The sequence below is a fragment of the Parambassis ranga genome, chromosome 24 (assembly GCF_900634625.1).
Source record: "Parambassis ranga chromosome 24, fParRan2.1, whole genome shotgun sequence".
Taxonomy (NCBI): Eukaryota; Metazoa; Chordata; class Actinopteri; family Ambassidae; genus Parambassis; species Parambassis ranga.
Genome location: NC_041043.1, coordinates 6517851 through 6541689, shown reverse-complemented (window position 1 = coordinate 6541689; position 23839 = coordinate 6517851). Strand labels below are relative to the sequence as shown.

The 23839-nt window shown below is 42.7% G+C and overlaps 4 protein-coding genes across 14 annotated transcripts in view; 2 read left to right on the top strand and 2 right to left on the bottom strand.

The window, feature by feature from the left end:
• Window positions 1–3472: 3472 nt before the first annotated feature.
• Window positions 3473–5510, bottom strand: fkbp6 (FKBP prolyl isomerase 6). The gene is made up of 8 exons (XM_028397902.1): window positions 5351–5510; window positions 4915–5032; window positions 4736–4825; window positions 4454–4656; window positions 4237–4356; window positions 3961–4158; window positions 3659–3768; window positions 3473–3560 (listed from the first exon to the last, which is right to left on the bottom strand). The coding sequence occupies exons 1-8, from the start codon at window positions 5438–5440 to the stop codon at window positions 3473–3475; spliced, it is 1017 nt and encodes a 338-aa protein (XP_028253703.1). The 5' UTR covers window positions 5441–5510.
• A 683-nt stretch (window positions 5511–6193) lies between these two features.
• Window positions 6194–14089, top strand: cmtr1 (cap methyltransferase 1). 2 transcript variants are annotated; one of them, XM_028398009.1, is made up of 24 exons: window positions 6194–6371; window positions 7213–7317; window positions 7648–7805; window positions 7891–8049; window positions 8153–8245; window positions 8328–8399; window positions 8533–8627; window positions 8724–8796; window positions 8889–9087; window positions 9192–9310; window positions 9439–9535; window positions 9625–9757; window positions 9875–10054; window positions 10133–10189; window positions 10278–10335; window positions 10454–10522; window positions 10626–10757; window positions 11739–11864; window positions 12074–12165; window positions 12306–12374; window positions 12534–12581; window positions 12671–12783; window positions 12862–12970; window positions 13066–14089. In XM_028398009.1, exons 2-24 carry the CDS (start codon window positions 7218–7220, stop codon window positions 13199–13201), a joined length of 2487 nt encoding a protein of 828 aa, XP_028253810.1. In that variant the 5' UTR covers window positions 6194–6371; window positions 7213–7217; the 3' UTR covers window positions 13202–14089. The 2 variants fall into 2 exon arrangements, with proteins under 2 accessions (XP_028253810.1, XP_028253809.1); XM_028398008.1 differs by lacking the exon at window positions 6194–6371 and adding an exon at window positions 6421–6560.
• A 422-nt stretch (window positions 14090–14511) lies between these two features.
• On the top strand, window positions 14512–17828 carry hebp2 (heme binding protein 2). Its single transcript, XM_028398195.1, has 5 exons — window positions 14512–14589; window positions 14804–14910; window positions 15270–15405; window positions 15984–16164; window positions 16248–17828. The coding sequence occupies exons 2-5, from the start codon at window positions 14836–14838 to the stop codon at window positions 16432–16434; spliced, it is 579 nt and encodes a 192-aa protein (XP_028253996.1). The 5' UTR covers window positions 14512–14589; window positions 14804–14835; the 3' UTR covers window positions 16435–17828.
• A 1579-nt stretch (window positions 17829–19407) lies between these two features.
• Window positions 19408–23839, bottom strand: part of nhsl1b (NHS-like 1b) — an 83172-nt gene continuing 78740 nt past the window's right edge. For 6 of the 10 annotated variants that reach the window (XM_028396990.1, XM_028396987.1, XM_028396989.1 and 3 more), the window contains 3 exons: window positions 23626–23758; window positions 22211–22249; window positions 19408–21521 (listed from right to left, as the gene is read on the bottom strand). In XM_028396990.1, the coding sequence (XP_028252791.1) occupies window positions 20867–21521; window positions 22211–22249; window positions 23626–23758 (827 nt within the window). In that variant the 3' untranslated portion in view covers window positions 19408–20866. The remainder of the gene's footprint in view (window positions 21522–22210; window positions 22250–23625; window positions 23759–23839) is intronic. The other 4 variants (XM_028396991.1, XM_028396988.1, XM_028396997.1 and 1 more) reach the window with 1 other exon arrangement.

Genomic DNA, 23839 nt, shown 5'->3' with positions numbered 1-23839 from the left:
CCAGTGCAATATAACAATTCATCCTAGAATGTATTATTATCAAAATAAAGCAGCTGTTTTTGTCCTGTGTGTGAAGTGATCTCATTGGCTGTCAGCTCCCTCCACTAACTTTGAATCATCAGCAATGAAGGAGCATCTGCACAGAAGATGGGGGAGAGGGTCATGACTCTAGGAAAATAGTTCCAAAGTTTGTAAGTTTAGAATTGAACATTAAAATATAAACAGTTTGGCTGCAAATCTAAACTGAATTTATTTAAAAGGTTGAAGAAAAGGCTGGAGTTGTATCTGGAGCTGAAAAGGTTGAACAAGATCAGGAAGGAGCACATCAGAGGGACAGCTCAGGTGGACTGTTTTGGGGGCAAAGATGGAGAGGCCAGATTGAGATGGTTTGGACATGTGCTGAGGAGGGATAGTACTAGAACAATGGTGGCAAAAAAGCTGCCAGGCAAGAGTTCAAGAGGAGAGAGGAGAGGAGAGCTCCAGAGAGGAGCTACATGGATGGTGGTGTGAGAGAAGAGGAAGCAGAGGATAGAGTTCAGTGGAAACAGATATAAATAAATAAATGGGGGCATTCACATGTTAAAAAGAGAATATAATTTTCAGTTCAAGATACACAAACAATGCACATGTATCATGACTTAATCAAAGAAGAAGTACAACAAAATCACCACAGCAAGCTGTTAGAACACAACTGCTGACACTTCCACTTCAGCTCCTGCTATTACTGTGAAAATCAACACCAAAGCTGTGGGTAACGTCCGACATATACAGCTGAAAAAAAAACACACACATACTATGCCAGTTTTCATACCTGAGACAGAGGTAGTGCACAATCCTGGAGACCATCGGGTCGGTCTTTGTCAAACCATCTTTCACAGAGTGTGACCTATCGTACTGGGCATGTGCCGGGACATGATGTTGAAACACTCACACACTGTGACAAGTGGATTAACCAAAGAGGTCAATTAGATTTTTGTGCTCCTCCCCACCTCTGATCCGACTTTCATTCCTCCCCCTTCTTCCCATTACTCTCTGTGGCTGCTCTCGTCCAGATCTCTCTATCTGCACTGATTCCCCCCAATGACCTCTGTCCCACAACCACCTTGACACCTAGCACACGCTGCAAGAGGGCTTCCACAGTAAGAATGCATGTTTGTGTATGTGGTAACTCAGAACAGCAGAGAATGTGTGGAGGAAAGTTAGTGGCCATGAAGAAAATAACCAACATTTATGTTAACGTTGCTGCTGAAGCTCGGGTTGTGTAAGCAGGCTGCTCGTGTGTGCTGCTGGTGTCACCAAACAGCTTATGGCAGTTCAGATTGTCTCTCAGTGCACCCCCTACTGTCACTACAGCATCAATTCAGGCAATTAGGCGGAGTGAAACTCACATTTCTCTGCCTCACCCACCCCCCCCTCCCCCCTCCCAATCTGTTGTGGTCAGATTAAATGAGTGCTGTCTGAAAAAAGAAACAGAATGTCCACAGGCAGTTCTATCATAATATCACACACATGTTGGCCTTTTGTCAGGGATACACTCCTAATATTCACTTTAGGCTGATATTAACACGTTTTATATGAATCTTCAGTGCTGATTATGGAAGCTGACCACAAAAAACCTGCAATCCTCAGAAAAAGTGTCAAAGAAACCATAAATACACAAATAGTAAACAAAGGTACTAATTTAATTTGTGTTTTTATGCTTGAACATGCATTTACGCTTGTAGTTTATCAAACAACAAAAATATCTGACATGAAACAGCAGTCAATAAACATATCTTCTAAATCAAACGTCTGTCGCACGTCACTATAAGAACAGAGGCCGAAAACCTCCAAAACAAAGATGAGATTTCTTAGCAGTGAAAACTTTTTTTGTAATTCTCATTATCAGCTCCACAATGGATAGTGACTGGGAACTACTGAGAAATTATTAATCAACATGTGAAAATATTAAGGTAAATCTTGACAGAAATAAAACAAACACAACAAAAACACAACTTGCTAAACAGGCAGTACTTGAAAAGATGTCTGAATCTTGAAAACCTGTAACACAAACATAAACATATGTCTATAACTGCAGTACAGTTTCAACAACAGAAATAATTTGACTCAACAAATGTACGGCAATAAGGATGTGAGAGCTACCACTGACATAGACTGGTGGGAGATGTGTGACTACAGAAGAAGAACAATAACCTTCAACAAAAATATATGAAACACGGATATTTTAACATTTGTCAGTGCTGCACATTCACATACACTATATTACCAAAAGTATTCGCTTACCCATCCAGTATCTAGTAACCGGAAGGTTGGTGGTTCGATCCCAACTCCTCCCTAGTCACTGTTGTGTGTTCTTGGGCAAGACACTTCACCCTAGCCTGTGGCGCGCCTTGCTAGTCATTGTATGACACTGCTTGGCAGCAGCCGTAAAGAATTTCCCTCTGGGATTAATACAGTATCTAAAATACAAAATAAAAAAAAAAAAAAAAAAAAATGATCAGAATCAGGTGTCTAATCACTTGGCCTGGCCACAGGTTTATAAAATCAAGCACTTAGGCATGCAGACTGTTTTGACAAACATTTTTGAAAGAATGGGCCTTTCTCAGGAGCTCAGTGAATTCCAGCGTGGAACTGTCATAGGATGCCACCTGTGCACCAAATCCAGTCATGAAATTTCCTTGCTTAAATATTCCACAGTCAACTGTCAGCTCTACCATAATGAAATGGAGTTTGGGAACAACAGCGACTCAGCCACGAATTCGTAGGCCACGTAAACTGACGGAGAGGGGTCAGCGGATGCTGAAGCGCATAGTGCAAAGAGGTCGCCGACTTTCTTCACAGTCAATTGCTACAGAGCTCCAAACTTCATGTGACCTTCAGATTAGCCCAAGTACAGTACAAAGCAAGGTCCATAAAGACATGGATGACAGAGTCTGGTGTGGATGAACTTGACTGGCCTGCACAGAGTCCTGACCTTAACCCGATAGAACACCTTTGGGATGAATTGGAGTGGAGACTGAAAGCACAGCCTTCTCGACCAACATCAGTGTGACCTCACCAATGCGCTTTTGGAAGAATGGTCAAAAATTCCTATAAAGACACTCCTCAACCTTGTGGACACCTTCCCAGAAGAGTTGAAGCTGTAATAGCTGCAAAGCAAAAGGTGGACCGACATCATATTGAACCCTATGGGTTTGGAATGGGATGGCACTTAAGTTCATATGTGACTCAAGGCAGGTGAGCGAATACTTTTGGTAATATAGTGTATATCTTGTGAATGTCCTGCATCCTGTGTCCTGTATACCTAAAAGCACAGTATTGGCAAAATTGACAGAAATGCACTAATCTTTTCAGATCATCAGCAGTCACATGACCAAAAGCAGGTGCATCTCTTGCCTTTAGAGAGCGGACGCTGTCCTGAGCTCATATTGAAATGTTTCCCAGACGGACAGATGAGCTCTGAATCCTCACCTCATCCTGCTGAGGAGTCTGGGTCCTTCAGACCTCTGAACATTTTAGAGTACATGTCCTTCTCTTGGTCCAAGCTGTCTTTATAGGATCTGGAACATAAAAGTGAATCACAAACATGCATGTAAGACAAAAAAAAGTCTGGAGCCGGTTTTAATGACTTCTGTGTTTATGCTAAACTCCAGCTTACATCATCGCTCTCCTCAAAAGGTTGTTGATGTCGCTGTCAAAGGGCTTCTTTGCCTGAGCAGACAGGAGGCAATGCTGAGCATGCTCATACTCACACAGCTCCAGGTAAGCCTAAGAAAGAGAAATCAGACTATATTATCCAAAGACAAAATAAAGTGATGGACAAAACACACTGTGTGAAACTGCGAGCATTCTGCATCACATTCTGCCTCTGCTCATCATCCATGTTTTAATCTTCCTTCAGAAACTGGGAGATTTAATTCTGACAGCTTCGAAAAGAAACAAACACGAGCCCCATCTGACCTGTCCACAGCGGAAAAGAGCCTTTGTGTTGCCAGAATCGATCTCCAAGGCTTTGTTGCCATATTTGAGGGCTTTGTGTGGGTTTTCCAGACGGAGCTCAGTGAGAGAAAGGTTCAGATAGAGAGGAAGCTGAGCTGTCTTGATGCTCTCCTTCTCTGAATCACTCTGTGTATCCCTGTTTCCCAGCAGCAACATTGCCTGATGGTAAAAAGACATGACATGGCACAACATTAGTGTAATGAAAGCCAGTACTTTAAAAACACATTTCAGATTTACCTGTTTGTAGCGGTCTTTGGCGCCGTTGTATCGGCTCTGTTTGAAGCAAAGGTTGCCAAAGCTGCGTAGTATGTTGATGACTTCAAGAAGTGTGGACAGAGGAAAAGTGTTCTGCTCCGCCTGACGACAGAAATCAGCTCATAACCAACAATGCAGAAGAAAATTCTGTATGACAACAGTTGACTGAATGTATTTAATAAATCTAAACACCACCTACTGGACTCAGTGCAGTGAAGTCATCCACCTGTCCTGAGTCGAGGAAGTCAAGGATCTGGACTTCATACAGAACCACAGCAGCAGCGGGGATAATTGGTGGACAGCCCATGTCTCCGTATGCATACTGAGGCTGGAAGAGGAACCGAGAGAACTCTCCTTTCCTCATGGTCAACAGACCCAGCTCCAACCCAGCCAGAGTCACATCTGTGTGAACAATGCAGATATACTTTCACTCAAGGTGTACCGTGAATCTTCTGTTCAAACTGTAGAAACTATTTCTCACCTCTCCCCAGCTTCATCATCCGCGGGTGCTTCAAGTGAGTGGTGGTTTCAAACGGCTGTTGAGAATACTCCAGGAAACCAGAATAATGCACTGTGACACAAAGAATATGTTACAGTTACATGACCAATTATGTCTCATGAGGATCAAGGTTTTGAAAAGACATTTGCATGAATGGATACTTAATACTGAAGCGTTTTCTGTCACAGGTCGACCCTCTCCAGGCTGGACCACCTCCTTCAAGATCCCTCCGTCTCCCTGGATGTCATTCATCTGCTGCCGAAGCTGCTCAAAAGGTGTCTACAAAAGGTAAGGAGTCAAAATGACCCCAAGCTAATTTTACAATCAAGTCAATCTGTGACAAGTACATTAGTTAGAGGTGGTGTGTATTTTCTGCATTACAAGGTGGAGCTACAACACAACTAAATCAGCAACTTCATATCATACAATTATACAAAATGCATGTGAATTATTTAATTTGTTCAGTTGACAATAAAAACTAATTTAAACAGGACATTTGAAGGACTAAAGCAGCACTGCTGTTGGTAAATGTTTTTAGCACAGGTAGCGTGTTAGCTGCTAGCTAAAGGAGCCGCACCGACCCACATGTTGACGTACCAGAGTCCGCCTCTCCAGCCGCTCCTCAGCATCAGTCATCCTCCGGAAGCCAGAGAACCCGTTTCTCGACATGTTGTTGGTGTACAGCATAGGACGAGTCACTCTCCAAGTTTTGATGCCGTTTAGTCCGAGAGTAAATGTGGATTTTTTTTTGTTAATTGTTTTGGCGCTCAGGTTTGCCAATTTAGTCACGTGACTGTCATAGCAAACAAAAGACTGTGGGCAGCAAAGGTCTAAAACACCAAAAGTTTTAAGTCTGATTTAAGTGTTTTCTTGCCTTCAAGTGCTCTGTGTTTCTGAAGGCACCCGTAAAACAGTTTTAATTGTGAAAGACGCTACTCAAATAAAATATACTGTAGATCTTACTGATATGATACTACTATTATAAATTGTCAGTCAGTTTGAAGAATACATTCAACAGCAGTTTCAATGAGAATAATGTGGTTTAGGTTTGAACAGCATTAAATAAGAGTAAAATAATGCTATAAGGCAACATAAAAGTCCTTGTATGTTAAAACTCTAGATGCTTTAGGTGAGGATGATGTATATAAGTTTGTTATCACACTGTTATTTCAGCTTTCTGGTGTGGGCAGACCTCCAACAGCATTGGAAAATTATTTAAGTATTTTGTTAAAACGAGATGCAGAAGGATTTTAGTAATATTGCCACAAGGTACGTAGTTGTGTACGTAACATCAACTACGGACAACATCTAAACATCAAATCCGTGTCAGTTAAAATAGCATTCTGAGCAGATCCGTGAACTCTTAACCTAATGTATTTATCAAACGGCATCTGTTTGGACGATCATTTCATCGCTTGCGTCATTATTGCGCGCCGTCAGATAAGTAAGGACCCCCGAGAGCAGAACGCGGGCTAATGTGAACTTCAGAAACAGACCATTTTATTATTAATGTACCATGCGAATAACACTCTAAGTAGGATACCTCCAAACATATGTGGAACTAACGTACTGTCGATGCTGTGTCACCACAGAAGAGTGAAGCTTTTCTTCTGAGCTGGTAAAAACTCACTGGCTAAAGTAGCAAGCTAACAGCTAAAGCTGCTGTAGCTGCGCAGTTTCGTTTCACTGAAAACACCAGCAACACCGACACTGACACACATCACTGCAGTCTGTTCACATTAACTGTTCTTTTCTGCAAAATATGTTCAACGATTCACATGGAACAATCTTACGTTATAATCAATAGGTAACGGTTCATGTTTGTGACAAGTTTGTTGCCCGGATTTTGATGTTTTTAACGTAAAATGTGTCCATTTGTGGCAACGTGGACTAACACGACACTGCTTATGTTTATTGTGTGTTGACTAACCAACTGTGAATGTTACGGGGGAAAGACAAGTCACTCACTGGGGCCAAAAGTCCTAAACAACAAGGATTAATTCATATGTTCGTTTTTGGGAAGTTTCCGCGATAATACACTTGTTTGATAGATGCGGTCACATAACACAGCACCACACGTACACAATGGATGTTTAGCTTGTAGTTTCTGAATCTCAGATGACGTATTAAACACCAGTAAAAGCAGAATTAAAAACAAAGTAAGGCATCAGAGTACAACACGTAATCTCAACCATGGAAGGTGATGTCTCAAAGCCGTTTGGACGCTGTGCTCCTACCATAATAAAGGAACATATCGTCAATTATTTTGCCTGCATATCTCATATTTTTCTCACCAGTTGTTATTTGTTGGTGCTTTATTCTATTTTAGTTGTTAAAATGTTATTAAGTAAATACATTTTTGTCACAGGCTTTATTTCCCTCTTTACCCTCCCCGTGCTTTGCACCTCATCCACCAGATGGATGTTGTTAATCTTCATGTCTTCTCTGCTGTTTTTCAGTCATAATGAAAAGAAGAAGTGATGTAGTGTTGACACCAATTCAGGGGGCAAAGAGGCAACATGATGACAGCAGCTCAGATGACGAGTCACGGTTATCCAGACAAGGTAGATTAATTAATAAGACTAGCTTAAAATGTTGCATGCCATTGTTTATACTAAAATCCTTTTCAGTAAATGTGCCTATGATTTTCTGTTTCAAAGGCCTCTAATATGAATCTGCTACAAATACATACTAGTGGCTTCATGTAGTTTTAGGATTTATGTTGAACAAGATTGTATTACTGCTTAATGCTTAATTGCATTACTGATTTAATGTCTGATAATCCTTGAGATTAAGCTTTTAATTTCAGATAAACTGTTTTTGTTTAGGTTTTATCTTTTGTTTAATGCTCAGGTTTTAAATAAAGATTACACGTGTGTCTGTTTTTTGTCCAGACTCAAGTCAAAATGAGTCCCTCAGTGACCAGGAAGATCACAGGCCGGGCTTCTCCATGCCCTCCATATCATCGTCGTTTGTTGCCCAAGACAGCGATGCCCCCACAGACACCTCCTCAAAGTTCACCATGTACAACAGTGTGTCACAGAAGCTCATGGTAATGTATTGTAAACAACACTAAAGTGATTGAAGAGTGATTCAGCATAAACACCTTTGTTATGTGCTACATTTTATATGTTCAGGCCAAGATGGGCTTCCGAGAGGGTGAAGGTCTGGGGAAGTTTAGCCAGGGTCGCAAGGAGATTGTGGAAACGTCTACCCAGCGTGGGAGAAGGGGTCTTGGTCTGACACTGCAGGGTTTTCAAAGAGAGCTCAATGTTGACTGGCGTGATGAACCAGAGGTAAGGAATACTAGCAATCCCTGTTTATTGTTTATCAGACCTAGTTCTGTTTCTGATTGTGTTTTGATATAACATTTGTTTGGCTCTATTCTGTCTTACATAGCCCAGTGCGGTAGAGAAAGTTGATTGGTTCCCAGAATGCACCACAGAGATCCCGGATGCAGACGAGCTGAGGGACTGGATGATTCTGGGACCGGTAAATGCCACAAACACATTCACTGAAAGATTTGTTATCTGTAAATGGCCAGAATTTAATTTTTGGTTTTGACTCTGTACAGAGGAAACTTAAGATTGAAGATGAGACGGACTTTTGCACTGAAGATCTCCTGCACACTCTGCTACGGTGCAAAGTGAGTTATTCTTTTCCCTTGATGATATGAAATTGTCTTTTGTTTAGGCTGCAATTAACTTTATGATTAAATGGGCAAATCAATAATCTTGCATAGTTCTGTTGTGTAAACACTGCTTATGTATGATGTTTAGACAGTATTTGATGACCTGGAGGGTGAGGAGATGAGGAGGGCAAGAACACGTTCCAACCCCTACGAGACAATTAGAGGAGGTATCTTCCTCAACAGGTCAGTGTATAGGTAGTGAACTACAGTATTTTCTGTGTGGATACAGTTTAAAGCTCAGGTGCCGAACAAAACGTATTCTATGTATTCTGTATTTAGGGCAGCTATGAAGATGGCCAACATTGACCACTGCTTCGACCATATGTTCACCAACCCAAAGGATTCTCAAGGGGTGAGTGGGTCAAAGAGACTAATGATATGCTGATTATGAACATGCAGCCCCATATAAACAGATGGCGAGATAAAACAAACCTCATTATTTAGAAACCTTCGACGAAGGACCGCGAGGGTGAGCTTCTGTACTTCGGTGACGTCTGTGCAGGGCCTGGAGGCTTTTCAGAGTATGTGCTGTGGAAGAGACGCTGGCATGCCAAGGGCTTTGGCATGACACTGAAAGGACCCTGTGACTTCAAACTGGAGGATTTTTATGCAGCGCCAAGTGAGCTGTTTGAGCCATATTATGGTACGTTAATAAAATCCTCACGCCACACCCAGGGGGAGTAGAGACAAGGGTTATGTTTCAAGTGATGAATAATTCAGTGAAAGCTTGACCTCTCTGTATCCCAGGTGAGGGAGGGGTGGATGGTGATGGAGACATCACTAGACCTGAAAATGTGACTGCCTTCCGAAACTTTATAATGGAGAGTACAGAGAGAAGAGGCCTGCATTTCCTTATGGCAGATGGGGTAAGAATACTGTTTGTAGGGATTTTCTTTGCTTAAGGATCCAAAAGAGGACAAAGGACACAGTTTCTTACTCCTTGTGTGTTTCAGTTTTCTGTTTAATGTCTTGATTTGATCTCTGCCTCTGGCAGGGTTTCTCTGTGGAAGGCCAGGAGAACATCCAGGAGATCCTGAGCAAACAGCTAATGCTCTGTCAGTTCCTCACTGCCCTCTCCACACTCAGGACAGGTGTGTGTTCATTTGCATAAATAAGTAAATCACCTAGTCAGTTTACTATGAATTATTGGAAAACTGTGATGGTTTCTCTCTTTATCCAGGTGGCCACTTTATCTGTAAGACATTTGACCTCTTTACTCCCTTCAGTGTGGGTTTGGTGTACCTGCTCTACCTCTGCTTTGATAGGATTTCCCTCTTCAAACCTGTTACCAGCAGGCCTGCCAACTCTGAGAGGTGGGGCTGCATTAAATTAACTTTAAGGAGTACTAATCAGTTCTGATGTGACAGTGGACTTGTTACATTAACATATTGTATGAGCGTGATCTGTCGATCTTTGTCTGTGTTGTACAGGTACATTGTGTGTCGTGGTCTGAAGCCTGGGTCAGATGCTGTCAGGGAATACATGTTCAGAGTCAACCTGAAACTGAACAAGCTCAGGCAAACAGACAGAGATGTCACAGATGTGGTACCGCTGAGCATCATCAAGGAGGACCCTGACTTCTATCAGTTTATGGTCAACTCCAATGAGAGGTAGAAACACATAGTGTTCAAAACATCTACATACTGTATTAAACAGACCAATTGACAAATATTTAATTGTCTCTGCAGCTTCTGTGCAATCCAGATCAAGGCCCTGGCTAAGATCCATGCTTTTGTCGTAGACTCGTGAGTAACGTCTATTGTACCTGTTTATTTTTGTCTGTTTACTGTATGTGTAGGATTATTGACTGTTACACTGTGGCGGTGTCTTTAGGACCCTTTCAGAAACAAGGCAAGCTGACATTAGGAAGGAGTGTCTGAAGCTGTGGGGGGTAAGTGGAGACACTGATATATATATATATATATATATATATATATATATATACATACATACAATACAGAGAGACTAAAACAAAACAAGTATTCATGCTTATGTATTGAACTTTACAGGTCCCTGACAAGGCCAGAGTCACCCCTGCTTCTTCAGACCCAAAGTCCAAATTCTATGAACTGATTAAGGTCAGTCTGTTAAAGGAAATCGTGAACTACCAGACTTAACAGATGCAATGTTGTATATATGTTGAATTTCTCTCTTTGTCTGCTTCACGTGTTTCACCTTCAGAATTCAGATGTGGAGTCGTTCCAGTGCAAGTTGACTCCCCTCAACTCCAGCACACTTGAAAAACTGCGTCACATCCTGGACCACAGGTGTATTGTGGGAGGTGGAGAGCAGATCTTTCTTCTAGCACTGGGGGTGAGTCTCAGGAGGAGCCTTTAAAGCTGGATCCATACTCCCTGAGAACAGAGAACTCCCTTCCCCCTGCCGACGTTATGCCCACAAAATGCGTCATTTTTTTTTCCTCGGACCGCCCGTTGTGCAGCGCTCTTGGACACATGGCCCGGGCAGAACTTTTTCTCTCAAGGCTGTGCGTCAACCATGCTGTGATTGGTCGGAATTTATTGTGGGCATGATGAATGTGGAGAAGCGCAAGAGCTTCTTCAGGTGCAGAACGCACAGAAAGAAGGAGGAAGTACAACGAGGATGGACATTTTAGATGAGCTGCTGGCAAACAGCTCCTGGAAGAAGAAACACGGTGCACAGAGGAGAGTGTCTGTCCAAAAGGTGGCGATATAAAAACTAATCCCAGTATTGATCACGGTGTTACAGTGGCTCGCGCGCAGTAAACACCGGGAGACGGGATGTATTATTGCAGACAGTCAACCACATGTTCACAGAATTAAACTCAAACAGACCAGAGGTCTGCTACAGTCAGCTACACTGATCTTCTATCTATTGTCAGCTGTGCACCCTCTTCCCTGAACATTATCAGCTCGTTAGGCCAGGTAACCACGACTGTGCTCACAATTTACAATACAATTGCATGTCAACCTTTTGTGTGTGACGTGTGCTGTGTAGGAGGGCCGCATGAGGAGTTCTGCACACACACGTCTCGCGGAGTATGGTACCTCCGTGCCGAAACAAACTTTTTTTTTACTCTTGCCACCCGTGGAGCGAGTTCTCTGTTCACTGTTCTCGTGGAGTATGGAACAGCCTTAACTTGTAATGTAGGGATAGCAAAATATTAAGACACATGACAGGTGGAGCACATAATGCTGATTCATAAGAATCACTCATCTCAAGGTTAATTCTCACTATTCTATTCTCTCTTCTTTATGGTCAGTAACGTGTTAGTCATGTGTAATGTGATCTCTTCTCTATTGTTGACTTTTGTAGAAGTCTCAGATATACACATGGGATGGAAAGATGCCTGTGCGCTGGAAGAAAATGGAGGGTTTCAAGCTGGAGCTGCCAAGAGACACACTTCTCAGTGTGGAAATTGTCCAAGAGTTAAAGGGCGAGGTGAGGGGGTTGCATTTTTTCATCGCATTTATCATGTATACAGTACTATTAATGTCTTTCCAAACCAGGAGATTATCAGGGACTGTATTTATGTTTTTTGTCAAAGCAGTTTTAACTACAACAGACTCATGGCCTTGGCTGTTAGGATCCTTGTGTTATGTGTAGATTCACTTTTTAAACTGTTGCTTTATGTGTCAAACTGTCCTCAGGGCAAAGCTCAACGTAGAATCAGTGCAGTCCATGTAATGGATGCACTAATACTAAATGGCACTGATGTTAGAGATCGGCACTTCAATCAGCGGTGAGACATCGTCACATTTACTCTATAGCAGCGGTTTATATAATTTATATCTCTTGATACTATAGTTCCTATGTTCTTGTTTATTCAGAACAATCAAAGACTGTACACACACATGAATCTTTGCCTGTTATTCTCTCCAGGATCCAGATGGCTGAGAAGTTTGTGAAGGCGGTGGCTAAACCCAGCCGACCTGACATGAATCCTATCAGGTTTTAACTCCAGTTCATTTGATCAATTTAATCTTGATTTGTATTTAAAGCACAGCAGTTTAACTCTCAGTGAAAGGCTGGAGTGGGATTAGTGACAAACCTAAATATTTTTGTACTTCTTGTAAAGTATTTACATGAATTTTCTCTTTTTCAAAACAGAGTGAAGGAGGTGTACAGGCTTGAAGAAATGGAGAAAATATTTGTCAGGTACCTATAATTATGACCATCACTAAAATTGTTAGGATTTTTTGGTTTGTCATAATAAAACCCATTGAGAAAGGTCATGTTTCATCCAGACTAGAGATGAAGGTGACAAAGAGTTCAGGAGGCGTCCCTCGTCTGTCTTACACCGGCAGAGACGACCGGCACTTCCTCCCCACGGGCCTCTACATCATCAAGACTGTCAATGGTCTGTATGTGTGCAGTGTAACTGTAGTGTTTCCAGTATAAACACTATGAATTCTCATCCTCCTTTTCACCCTTTCAGAGCCATGGACGATGGCTTACAGTAAAAACTCTAAGATGAAGTTCTTCTATAATAAGTTAACCAAGGACTCTACCTATGAAATGCCTCCAAACTCTGCTGCTCCCTTCCAGTACGTACAGTCCTTCCCATTCATTCCATTCCCCATACCTTATCAGAAATGATCTGACTGAAACAAAGTGTGTTTACCTCGTCTTCTTTTCTCAGCGTTTGCCACTCTGAGCGGCTCTTCTGGGCCTGGGTGGACGGGGTCATAGTTCACGATTCTCAGACCCGGATGGACCCTGAGAAGCTGTCCAAAAATGAGGTGCTGTCCTTTATCCACCAGAATTATCAGCCCTGAGTCACCTCATCACCAGGAATTCATCAGATACAACCTGCAAAACTTAAGGAGCATAAACAGCTATGAGAGTATATTTGTGGCATATTAATCAACATTTAATTTGGCAATGAGACATTTTTATTGTCCTGTTAAATATCAGTTAATAGGCTGCTTTGTGACTCTTTTCCAAGTTATTAGCAGGTTGTAAGTGCAGGTCTGCAGCTGTCGTGAAGAAATGTTTGCTGCTGTTTCTGGAGTGACATCTAGACTAGCAGGCATTGTTTAACACACCAGTCCATCTTTCTGCCTTTTTCACTGCCCTCGGCCCTCTGAATTGTAACAAATAGCAAACAAGGACGTGCTGCTGTCTTTGAATTGCATGTCCCCGTAGATCACCTTTTCCTGTTTCTCTTCTATGCCTGTGCGTGTGTGTGTGTGCATTTTCATACATCACAGTTAAATGATATAAGGTGACAAACATTAAACTATGCATCCATATCAAACAGTCTTGCTTGCTTGCTTTCAGCATGACTGTCCCACCTCAGAACACACCAGTTTTTACCCAGACTGGCTTCTTGTTGCTTTTTGGAAAATCTTAGCTGGGCTCCAGATGAGTCAATCACCTTCTGGCTCATGCTTTTAACATATCAATTACAGATGTAGCAGCTTTCGTCCATCCTTCATCTGTCATGGAGTGTGTGTGTGTTTGTGTGTAATGTTTCCTGTTAGGTTTTAGGCTGTTTCTACCCCAGCACCTCCTTATGATCGTGCCTCATATTGCCTGACTTTCTTAAATGCTACAAGTGAGGTCGTTTTTTTTTCTCTTGTAAAGTTTGCTCTCAACCCTGTTGATGTAAATAATAATGTGGTAAATAAATGGGAGATGCTGTTCCCAGAATGTTCTTTCAACTGCCTGATGAAATTTGTTGTGTACATGTGTTGCCATTTGAAGACTGTTTGGAGGTTATTGCTCACAGTATGACACCTCAGTGCACCACCTTTGCACAGCTCTGCTGAGTAATTTCATTATTTTTATGAAGGACAGCACTTTATTCTGGTGATGAGAATTGATTTATTCAAATTTGGGTTGAATTTAAGGTCAGGTTGTTGCCATTGACAGTAAAAAACTGATTTAAAAAAAGTACTTCTTTTTTGTATAGTTACAGTGTTAGCTCTGTTTTATCCGGGCACACTCAGACTGTTTGATATGGAGGTTAAAGTTAAGCTTTATACGGGTATATATTTATATTTACTCAAATGTGTGCAATATTGACCGTGGAGGCTTTTATTTTGAAGTCTCACGCTCTCAGCCAATCAGAATCTAGCTTTATGTAACAGGAAGTAACATTACGAAAACAAACGCACCCAACTCTTGAGTGGCAGCAGGGACCAAGCGCAATAAATTACAGGTAATTATACCTATTTAATACATATTTAGTTATAAATTGTACAACATTAAATGTTGCATTTGTTTTTACAAAACAATGAAACCAATGAAATGTGAAAACATTGACGTTTAAACGTAGACGAAGATGTCGTTGTACAAGCGAAGATGCGGTGATGTAACTAGCTGTGTACAACATTATTTAAGTTTGGTGATTTGTTCTGTTCTGTTCTGTTCAGAGGCGGAAGTTTTGACCAGGTGTTCATCAGTCATGCTGAAAGCTGTGGGACAAGTTCTGTTCTCAACCGGACTGCAGAATCCAAAATTCACTGCAGAGGAGAAAAAGGTAAATGTTTCTATGATGTCTCGTAAAAAAAGGATTTAAGACCTTTGTCCTGATGGTGAACGCTCACCCTGTGGCCCTGTCATGGGACTAAAAGCTTTTACTAGGAGTCAAAAGGATGAGTTGACAGTTTAAAACCACAGTTTAATAGTCCATAACTTTTATAACACAGCAGTGACGTGACACGTTCACTGACCATAGGCTGACCTGGAAAATTGAGATTTTACAGTTTTTTTGACTTCATTCAACGCAGTATTTTACGTCATCAAAAGCTAATTTAGTAGATATAAATTTTAGACTGACTGATGCATTAAGAAAAATGGAGATATGTTACATGTTTTGTGTGTGTTTGTGTTCTACAGGGAGATGACTATGAGATCCGCACTTATCATGCTACAAGGTGGGTGAGCACCACCCTGAGCGGGATGCAGTGGGATGCAGCTATGAACACCGGCTTCCGCAGGCTCTTCAACTACATTCAAGGCAACAATCAAAACAGTGAGTGTTCTTTCAGTTTAAAAGGCTCTTTTAAAGTGACAAGACATGAATTTTTGTTTATGAGATATTTTGTTTTTGTTTTTTTAAATTTTGACATAAAGTTGTATAATTGACAGAAGTGTTCGGTGTGGCAGCTTACAGAGACTGTAAGTTCCAGCAGAGTAAATGAATAAATGCACTTTTTTTCCTACTCAGCAGTTTGCCACAGCAGCACAGCCTTTGTCTTACTCAGCAGTTTTTAGCAGCATTATTTATGGGAATATCTACAGTTTGTGCTGTTGACTACTGAGCTCAGCAGTGTATGGAGAGCGTGATCTATAAACACACCGTCTAATCCTCCTCATCTGCAGCACATTGTGGTTGTATGCTGACCATCTGTTCGGGTATCATTGTGCATGGAAGTTCTGACCCTGCAGCTGACAGCTGGCTGATTGTTTACAAGATATTTGCACATTTTACACGAGCCGATTACAGATCAGGCCAAAAACCATCAGCGCTTTTATTTCTCTAACAGAAATGCTGCTGTTAGTATTCCTGCTGCCTGTGCGCTCCTTCTGAATTTGCTGCTGCTTCCACAGAGGTCAAAGTGGACATGACGGCCCCTGTAACGTGCCGCGTGGACCCAGGAGCCGGCCCCGCATGTGAATCCCAGTTCACCGTGTCCTTCTACATCCCAGAGGAGCATCAGGAGACTCCGCCGGAGCCCAGCGACCCGCAGGTGTTTGTAGAGCACAGGAAGGAGTTCACGGCGTACGTCAGGTGAGACCTCAAAAAGACTAAATCTCTGACACAGAGCTGCTGATCTCAATGCTCTGAACGTTTTTTTTTGTTTTTTTTTTCAGGACGTATGGGGGTTTCTCCAATGAAAAAATGAAGCGTGAAGAGCTCCTGAAGCTTCTGGAAAGCCTGAAGAGGGACGGTGTGGAATTTGTGGAGAATCCATTCTATGCTGTCGGGTACGACAGCCCCTTCAAACTGACCAACCGCAGGAACGAGGTCTGGATTCTCAAGAAGGAGATGGAGCAGTAGAAAGGTCAAAGGTCACAAACTATCCAGCTACCTGTAAAAATACTGAACCAATAGGATTAATATTGAAATATAATCATTTATTAAATTCCACAGTTTGACAAGACTGTATTTTACTGCTTTCACTAGGTCCAAAGTTACTGAATTAGACTCTGCACTACACTGTCACATGATCACTAGGCTTTTAAAATCACTATGGAAACTGTTGCCGGGCAGCTTGACAACAATGTTTATTCAACATTACCTGCTTAGCTAGTCTGTTAGCTCATGTTTCAAACTGCAGAACTGGACTAAATTTCAACCATTTGTATGAGAAGCATAACTTAACTTTATGTTCTACACTCAGTCACTCGCTCCTCTACAGCACATCCTTTTAGTGGATAATTGTCAGTACATTTGCTATGAAGTACAGAGCAATGGATGACAGAGCAACACGCAGTAATTCCAGCAGGTGGAGCCAAAAAGTCAGAACAATTTTCTCTTTCTTCATCTTAAGAGAAAAAACAAGTGCCTTAATTTTTTTTATTAATGAATGACTTGAAATGATATAATTTTGTCTGTGCACACCTCTCACTGCTGTTCATCCAGTCACTCTTAGGTTATTCTGCAAAAAAAACAAAAAAGATTTAAAAACATTTTATTACTCGTGTTAGTCATGAAAGTGACTACAATCATGCTACATGTGCATTTAAATCCCTGATCTGTCCAGAGGACATCATGAGCTGATAAAGAGTGGGCGACGGAAGTCTTTGATGATGTGACCCAAGCTTATGGCCTCACAGGGTAGTTTAAAGTCTTCTTTAGTACAGCATGGTGTTTCATTAGTTAATTATGGGTTAGATTTTAACGTACAATAGGTGATAAACTGTGAGAATGATTTGCCCCTTTCTTGTCCATCTATGCTCACTTCTTCTTCATGACTTCTTGAAAAATCCAGGGTCAATGCAGCAGCTTTGAATGCACGTGTACATTTAACTTTGGAGGTCAGCAGCAAAGTCTTGACAGCAGGTGTTTCCTGTTGTAGTCTGCGCTTGTGCAGTGAAGGTGACTCTGCTGCAGTCTTTATCTGATCAGACACGTCACTTACTGGCATTATGATGGACCGACTGAGTCACAGGAAATCTGGACCAGTCGCATCACTGAAGTCTCATCATCCATCATGTTCCTCCGCAACAAATGATGAATTAATGACTGTGTGGAACTTGTGGGTGTCAAGTATCTGCAGTGCATAAGAACTAAGATAATCACTAAGCCTTGTTAATATGTTTTCTGTGTAAATCATAATGTAACAAATCCAGCTTGATAAAGGAAACAGTGCATGTAATGTGAATCATGGAAAATATTACTAACCTCTAAACATTTATTATCTCATTAAAAATAAATAGAACTCATCCTCAGATGATTGATTATTCTGATCATTTATTACCTACATTCCCAGTGTCTCATCTATATTAAATGATACACATCTTGAATTACACTAAACTTCACTGCAAGTTGTTTATCTGATCTGTAGTGACTGAAGTTTTATGTTCATATTGTCCTCCACGTGCCGACAGACGTGACCCTTTAAAACCCTCATCACCGTCCACTCTGCCTCCTCCTCGCTCGCCCTCTCCGTCAGTTTCATGTCTGCTGATTCATTCATTTTATTTGTGGCACGATTGTTCCCAATATCATGTTCAGACACTCAGCAGAAGTTACGTCTTTTTTTATCCTCTGCACACACACACACAGACAGACGCACACACATCTTTGTGTGCTGTCCAGACTGATCTGTGAGGTGAAGCACTGATGCAGAGAGGAAACATGAGGTTTTAATACATTGTTTTTTTGTTTTTATAAACACTCCAGCTGGATGGAGGCTTGAGTTGATGTTACTTCACAAAGTAATTTGCTGGAGATTATTTGAATTTTCTTCCCATTAGAGCCAAACTGAAGAATCTTGACTGTCAGAACTGCGGCTGTATCAGCTGGTGTGTGCAAGTGGTCGTCTCTTTTGCATATGTGTTGGCAACTTATTAGATCATTTTCTAGGTTGTGTTCCATTAATTTTTGGGGCTTCTAAACAGATGGCCTATCATCTAGTTGCGCCATCTTTATATACTTGATTTAAGGCAGGGTGAGGCAGCCATAGCCTGTAAATGAAAATGGATGATCCCTCCTGAAGTATCACACAGGTTTCATGACTCAGTGTGGTGGCTCCAGCTGTCACCGTCTTGGCAGACCCTGACTCTGCTCACCTCCTAGTTAATGAAATAGGCAGAGGTGGGGGGGGGGGGGGGGGTTAATGGAGCCTAAGCGGGTGGATAATGAGAGATGGTGTCTTTTTGTCAAGTTTGTCAACGTACTTAAATTCTTGAGTTTTTAAAGATAAAACAGGCACTTCAGCTGACATGTTCCTGTTGTCTCTGCAGCTCAATACTGTTGTTTTATTTGCCATGTTCGAGCACTGTGCAGAGGGGTCTTATATGTAGGAGGACAGGGGAAAGCAGTGAAGTGTCAATAGTGTGATTATTGCTGGGAGGAGTTTGTATTGATTTGGTGTCTGACAGCCAGATGGACGCTGTTGTTTGTGGAGGGCAGGTGACTGCTGAATCAGAGGTGGAGGGACTTCTACTAAGAGGTGGTTTGTGTTCCCATGGGAACGCCTGACTGGAGCGGGATTGAGAGGTTGTAATGTACAGTCAGAAGATGTCAAGCTGCAGTCAGGTTGGAAGCAGGGGGGGTCTGTTAAATAGCGAGAGCCTGTAACTCAGTGTGTTTCGTAATGGGATGTCCAGAAAGAGACATAAGTGATGACCCTGCAGGAGGGAAGAAGGGCTAAACGGCGGCCTCTGGAGTCCTCCAGATGACGGACGAGTGTGGGTGCCATGGCGACGACGCTAATGAGGCTGTGAATTTGGGGGTGTCAGGCTGGCAGATGGCCGTGAATCACACACAAACACACACACACAGAAATTACACCTCATCACGCTCTTTAAATATCACCTTGTTTTTTTATTAGACAGACATACACAAGAGCATTTCAGCTCCACTCCCACTACTTCACCACTTCTGTCCTCACAAAGTCTCTGGGATTGAGACGTTTCCTGGGCCCCATGTGCTCAATCGTGGCCGAGCGGGAGCTGGGGGGGGGGGGGGGGGGGGGGGGGGGGGCACACTTTGGTCACAGGTGATTAAACTGCCGGGTGTTATGAAGCCTCACGCCTGTCACCTCAGTTTATGACTCTACAGAGACCACATTTACTCAGCTGTGAGCACCAGCATGGGATTTACAAAAATTACGGGCAGTAGAAGGTTTAAGCATAACTATGGACTTTATTGCATTTGTTTGAAGCCTCTGGTAAATGTAGCCTTTTTTTATTATTTCTTTGCCCTTTTTCTCTCCTCACTCCCTGGTTGATCATTTCATCAATATCGACGCCCTGCTATGTGAAAATAAATAATCTACAAAAAGGAAACCACTCCCTTTCAGCAAACACAGGGCTCTAAAAATGTACAAAGTCTGAAAATAAGTCAAATGTTACTTAAAACACCTCTCTCTATGTATTTACATCCATATAAAACTGCAAAAGGATCAACTTAGCAGAAAGAAACAGCATTTTAGAAGTCATTTAAGCCCTAAAAAGGTCTAGGAGAGTGTCTCTGCAAACTTAACACAGCTATGCGTGTGGTGTTAGACAAGCAGTCAGACTCAGATTGTGTTCACGTCAGCCCTCTTTGGTAACCCCACATGTCCACGGACAATAAAACCTCTCACTTCTTGGCTTTACGTTCAAAGGTTCATACCAAACACAATTCATGGACTTGAAAACATTAAAAGTCACAGACAAACAGTAGGACCTGTGCAAAACCTACAGACTAAAATTTAGTTAAATGAGATTCTATGAGTGAATGATGTTTTGGCCAAGCCAATATTACTGTCCACTCTGTTCCGATCATTAGGTGGCAGCACTGAAGCCCTCTGCACTTCCCATGGACCACTGAATGAAACACCACCTCTGCAAACTAAACCACTGACTTAAGAGCAGAAAGCGAAAAAAAAAAACATTGTACTGTGGTCGCACCCATGCTGTTTACAAACCGTGGTGCTGTCAAACACTTCCCCCGAGCCAAAAGCAGAATCTTAGATTTACAAGGCGAGCGTCCTGCACACCTTCTACATTCCACTCTCTCCAGCTAGCTACCTACCTACGAAGCACCACAGCAGTAAAGCGGACAGTTAGCGACTTGTCTAGTCCTTCAGTTCAGCTTAAGTCTGCCATCTTAACTTTGTCCTTTCAAGAAACTAAAGGGCTCCTGCGGGGTGAAATAAAAAAAACCGCAACACAAATGGAAAACAAACTAAGAACACCAGGCGTAAAAGAACACATTATTCTTTTAACAAAAACGTGAATCACCAAACAAAGGAGAGAAAGGGGCGCCTCCTGCTTTTTTAACTTCTGCTTTCTTCTGATAAAGTGCCATTAGAGTCTTTGAGCACAGGGAGACTTTCTGCTGTATCTCCATACTCGCTCTCAGCCAGCTCCCCCTCACGCTCGCAGATTACAGTCATTGGGCTGCTCAGGATTCGACTGCGTGCGTTGTACTTGCTGCTGGCTGCGGAGGGTGGTGTGCGAGAGCGTCCATACTTTGACCCGCTCATTGAAAAGGGCGATGAAGTTGGAGAGGAGAGCCCTAGAGCGTCGTAGCGGCTCCACTCATCCATTGCCCTTTTACCGCGGCCTGGGGAGGTGGAGGGGCTGTGTGGCGTCGTTGGCGAGGAGGGCGAAGCCAGAGGGGAATCTAACGCTGATTCGGAGTGAGTCCGGTGGAAGCGTGGGTCAGTGGAGCGGAGCATCTCTGCAGCAGACATCCTGAAACTGGTCTCAGAGCGGCTTCCCTTCTTGAGGAGAAGGGCCTTGAAGGTGTCACTGCTGGTGGAGGACTTGCGGAGGTTGCGTTGGATGGAGCCTGTCTGACGGGGCAGCGATGACACCGTCCCTGGAGACATGCTTGTCGGGGTGACAGGTGGAGACTGCAGGTTGCCCTCAGTCCCCCTGGACTTGTCTTCGTCAGACTCCCTACGACCCAGGACCTTGCGCTTCGACCTGAAAGATGGAAACAATTTTTATTCCATATTTGGAGAAAATGCAGATTGTGTAAGTAAAGCATGAGAGGAAATGCAACATATAGGATCATTTTTGTCAGGAAATAATAAAAAAATAGACTTAGTCTTCATACATGTGGGCAAGAAACCCATCCTCATTTGTTAGAGCTTAAGAAAAGATTACATTTTAAACTCCTCCACCTCCAGTCTTTGTCCCAATTTTGCCATATGTCAGCACTCCCCCCAGCGATCGTGCATCACAGCACAGATCTTAAATAAGTCAGACAATTAGGAGCACCGAGTGACGTTGTTGCTTTAAAAAAAAGGCAAGGGTTACACATTTTAGTTAAAGAAGCTGCACAGGCTGCAACTCTGCAGGAAAGGCCACAATGAAATTAATCAAAAACAAACTGGTAAAAGCGCCTGAAGCCGTTTTAATCACACACAGTGTGAACCAGCCTCCTCTCAGCAGGGGGTATCCGCCTGCACCACTCAGCCTACACCGTCGATAACTAGAGTGGAGCAGGAAAGCTGCAACAACTGGCAGAATACAGGGCGAGCGGGGAAGCAGCCTTATTAATGTGCGATATGCTGCGGGATTACTGCTGTTAATCCCAAGGTAGCATCACAGTGCTGCTGGAAACAAGGCTCTTTAATTAAAGGGTAGGAGAGCTACTTGCCACTTCGCACCTCTCTAGAAAGGTTGTACCCACCCACTGCATGCCCCCTCTGGAAAGGGGAAAGAGAGCAGGAGGATGATTAAAAGGCTGGAAACTACCGATTCTGTGATAAGAAGCAAAGTGATCCTGAAGGACACAATCCTTAATCCTCATATGAGATTTACAGAAAGAAATGCCATAAAATAACCTGTGAGAAACACACAGCTTGAAGGTCAACATAGAAGAGAGGAGTGAAATAGCAAAAACATGCCCTAAATTCAACCTCTTCCTTGTGTCTTCCCTTTGTCACATCGCCCCATTAGCATTACATAAGACTTCCCTCACACACATTCACACGTGCACACACCTGAATCCAGTCAAGCATGACGACTTCATAAACACACACAGCAACAGCATTACAAATCGCACACAGCATGTGATCGATATGTTGTAGTTTGGTGGATCTACACACACAATACTCTATTTTACGCTACCGCTGTTTTTATCAGTCTGTTTTCCAAGAAATACAGAAGTAGAAGAAGTGGGCTGTTGCACAACTACATCATTTTTTTTAAATCTGCACCCATCAATTCTTTCCTTTTTGTGGGTGCAGATTTGTCTTCTTGAACAGCACCACCAGGAATCCAACACTCCTCAAATCTGTAAAAAGATCCTACACGTTCCATACTGCTGAGGTGTGATGGAGGAGGAGGATGAGGAGGAGGAGGAAGCATGGTAAACAAAACAACACTTTGTGGTTTTTACACAATCTCCGTGTCTAATTAAACAGCACAGTGATTTATACATGTGACATAAATACATCCACAATCTGTCTGAGGCAGAAAATGAAAATCCTGAGATGCTGAGGGGAACTCTCCACTGCTGCCACACGTGACCGTGAAAAAAAAAACAAACTGGCGGGGCTGCATGAGAAATTTATGCTCTCCTTCAAAGCTCGTACGCAATATATGTCAGAGACGGCAGAGCAGAAACGCTCTCTCCGGTGGCCTCTAACCTAGATTAGGACCACAGGGTGTTGAGTAGTTAAATAATGTATGAAGCAACAGCAGCTATTTTTCTCCCGCTGAGAATGAGCAAAGATAATGTGACTACACGAACATAGACGCCTCAACAAAATACATCTGACTAATGGCTCATGTTGCTTCCTGACTCGTCCCTCTGTGTGCTGCACTGAAACAGAAAGAGAGATCAGCTGTGTGCGCTTCCATATGGGACAGCGCTGGGTGAAGTTATGACAGAGGAGGAGGGAGATGGGTGATAGAGGGAGGGGGAAGGGGCTCAGAGTTCAGGGTGACATGCGGTTTATACAGAGGAAGAGGTTTTAACAGAGAGGAGGAAGGTATGAGTAAAGAAAAATATATACATCAGAAGTTGTATTACTAGACAAAGGAGTAAGGTTAAAAACAAAGAAGCGCATTTCAGTACCTGTGTATGACGGCGAAGAGGTCCTCAGTAGTCCGGGCCCGTGTGGGAGTCGGGGTGACCATCTTCTCCTCGGATGCCCCGTTGGCCGACGGGGCCGGAGATGATTCCGCCGTGCTGGATTCGAAAACCTCACCTGAGACAGAAAGTTACATCCAGTTACGAGAGAAAGTAGGAAAAAACACACAGTTTATGCTCACGCATCCATCCTGGCTTA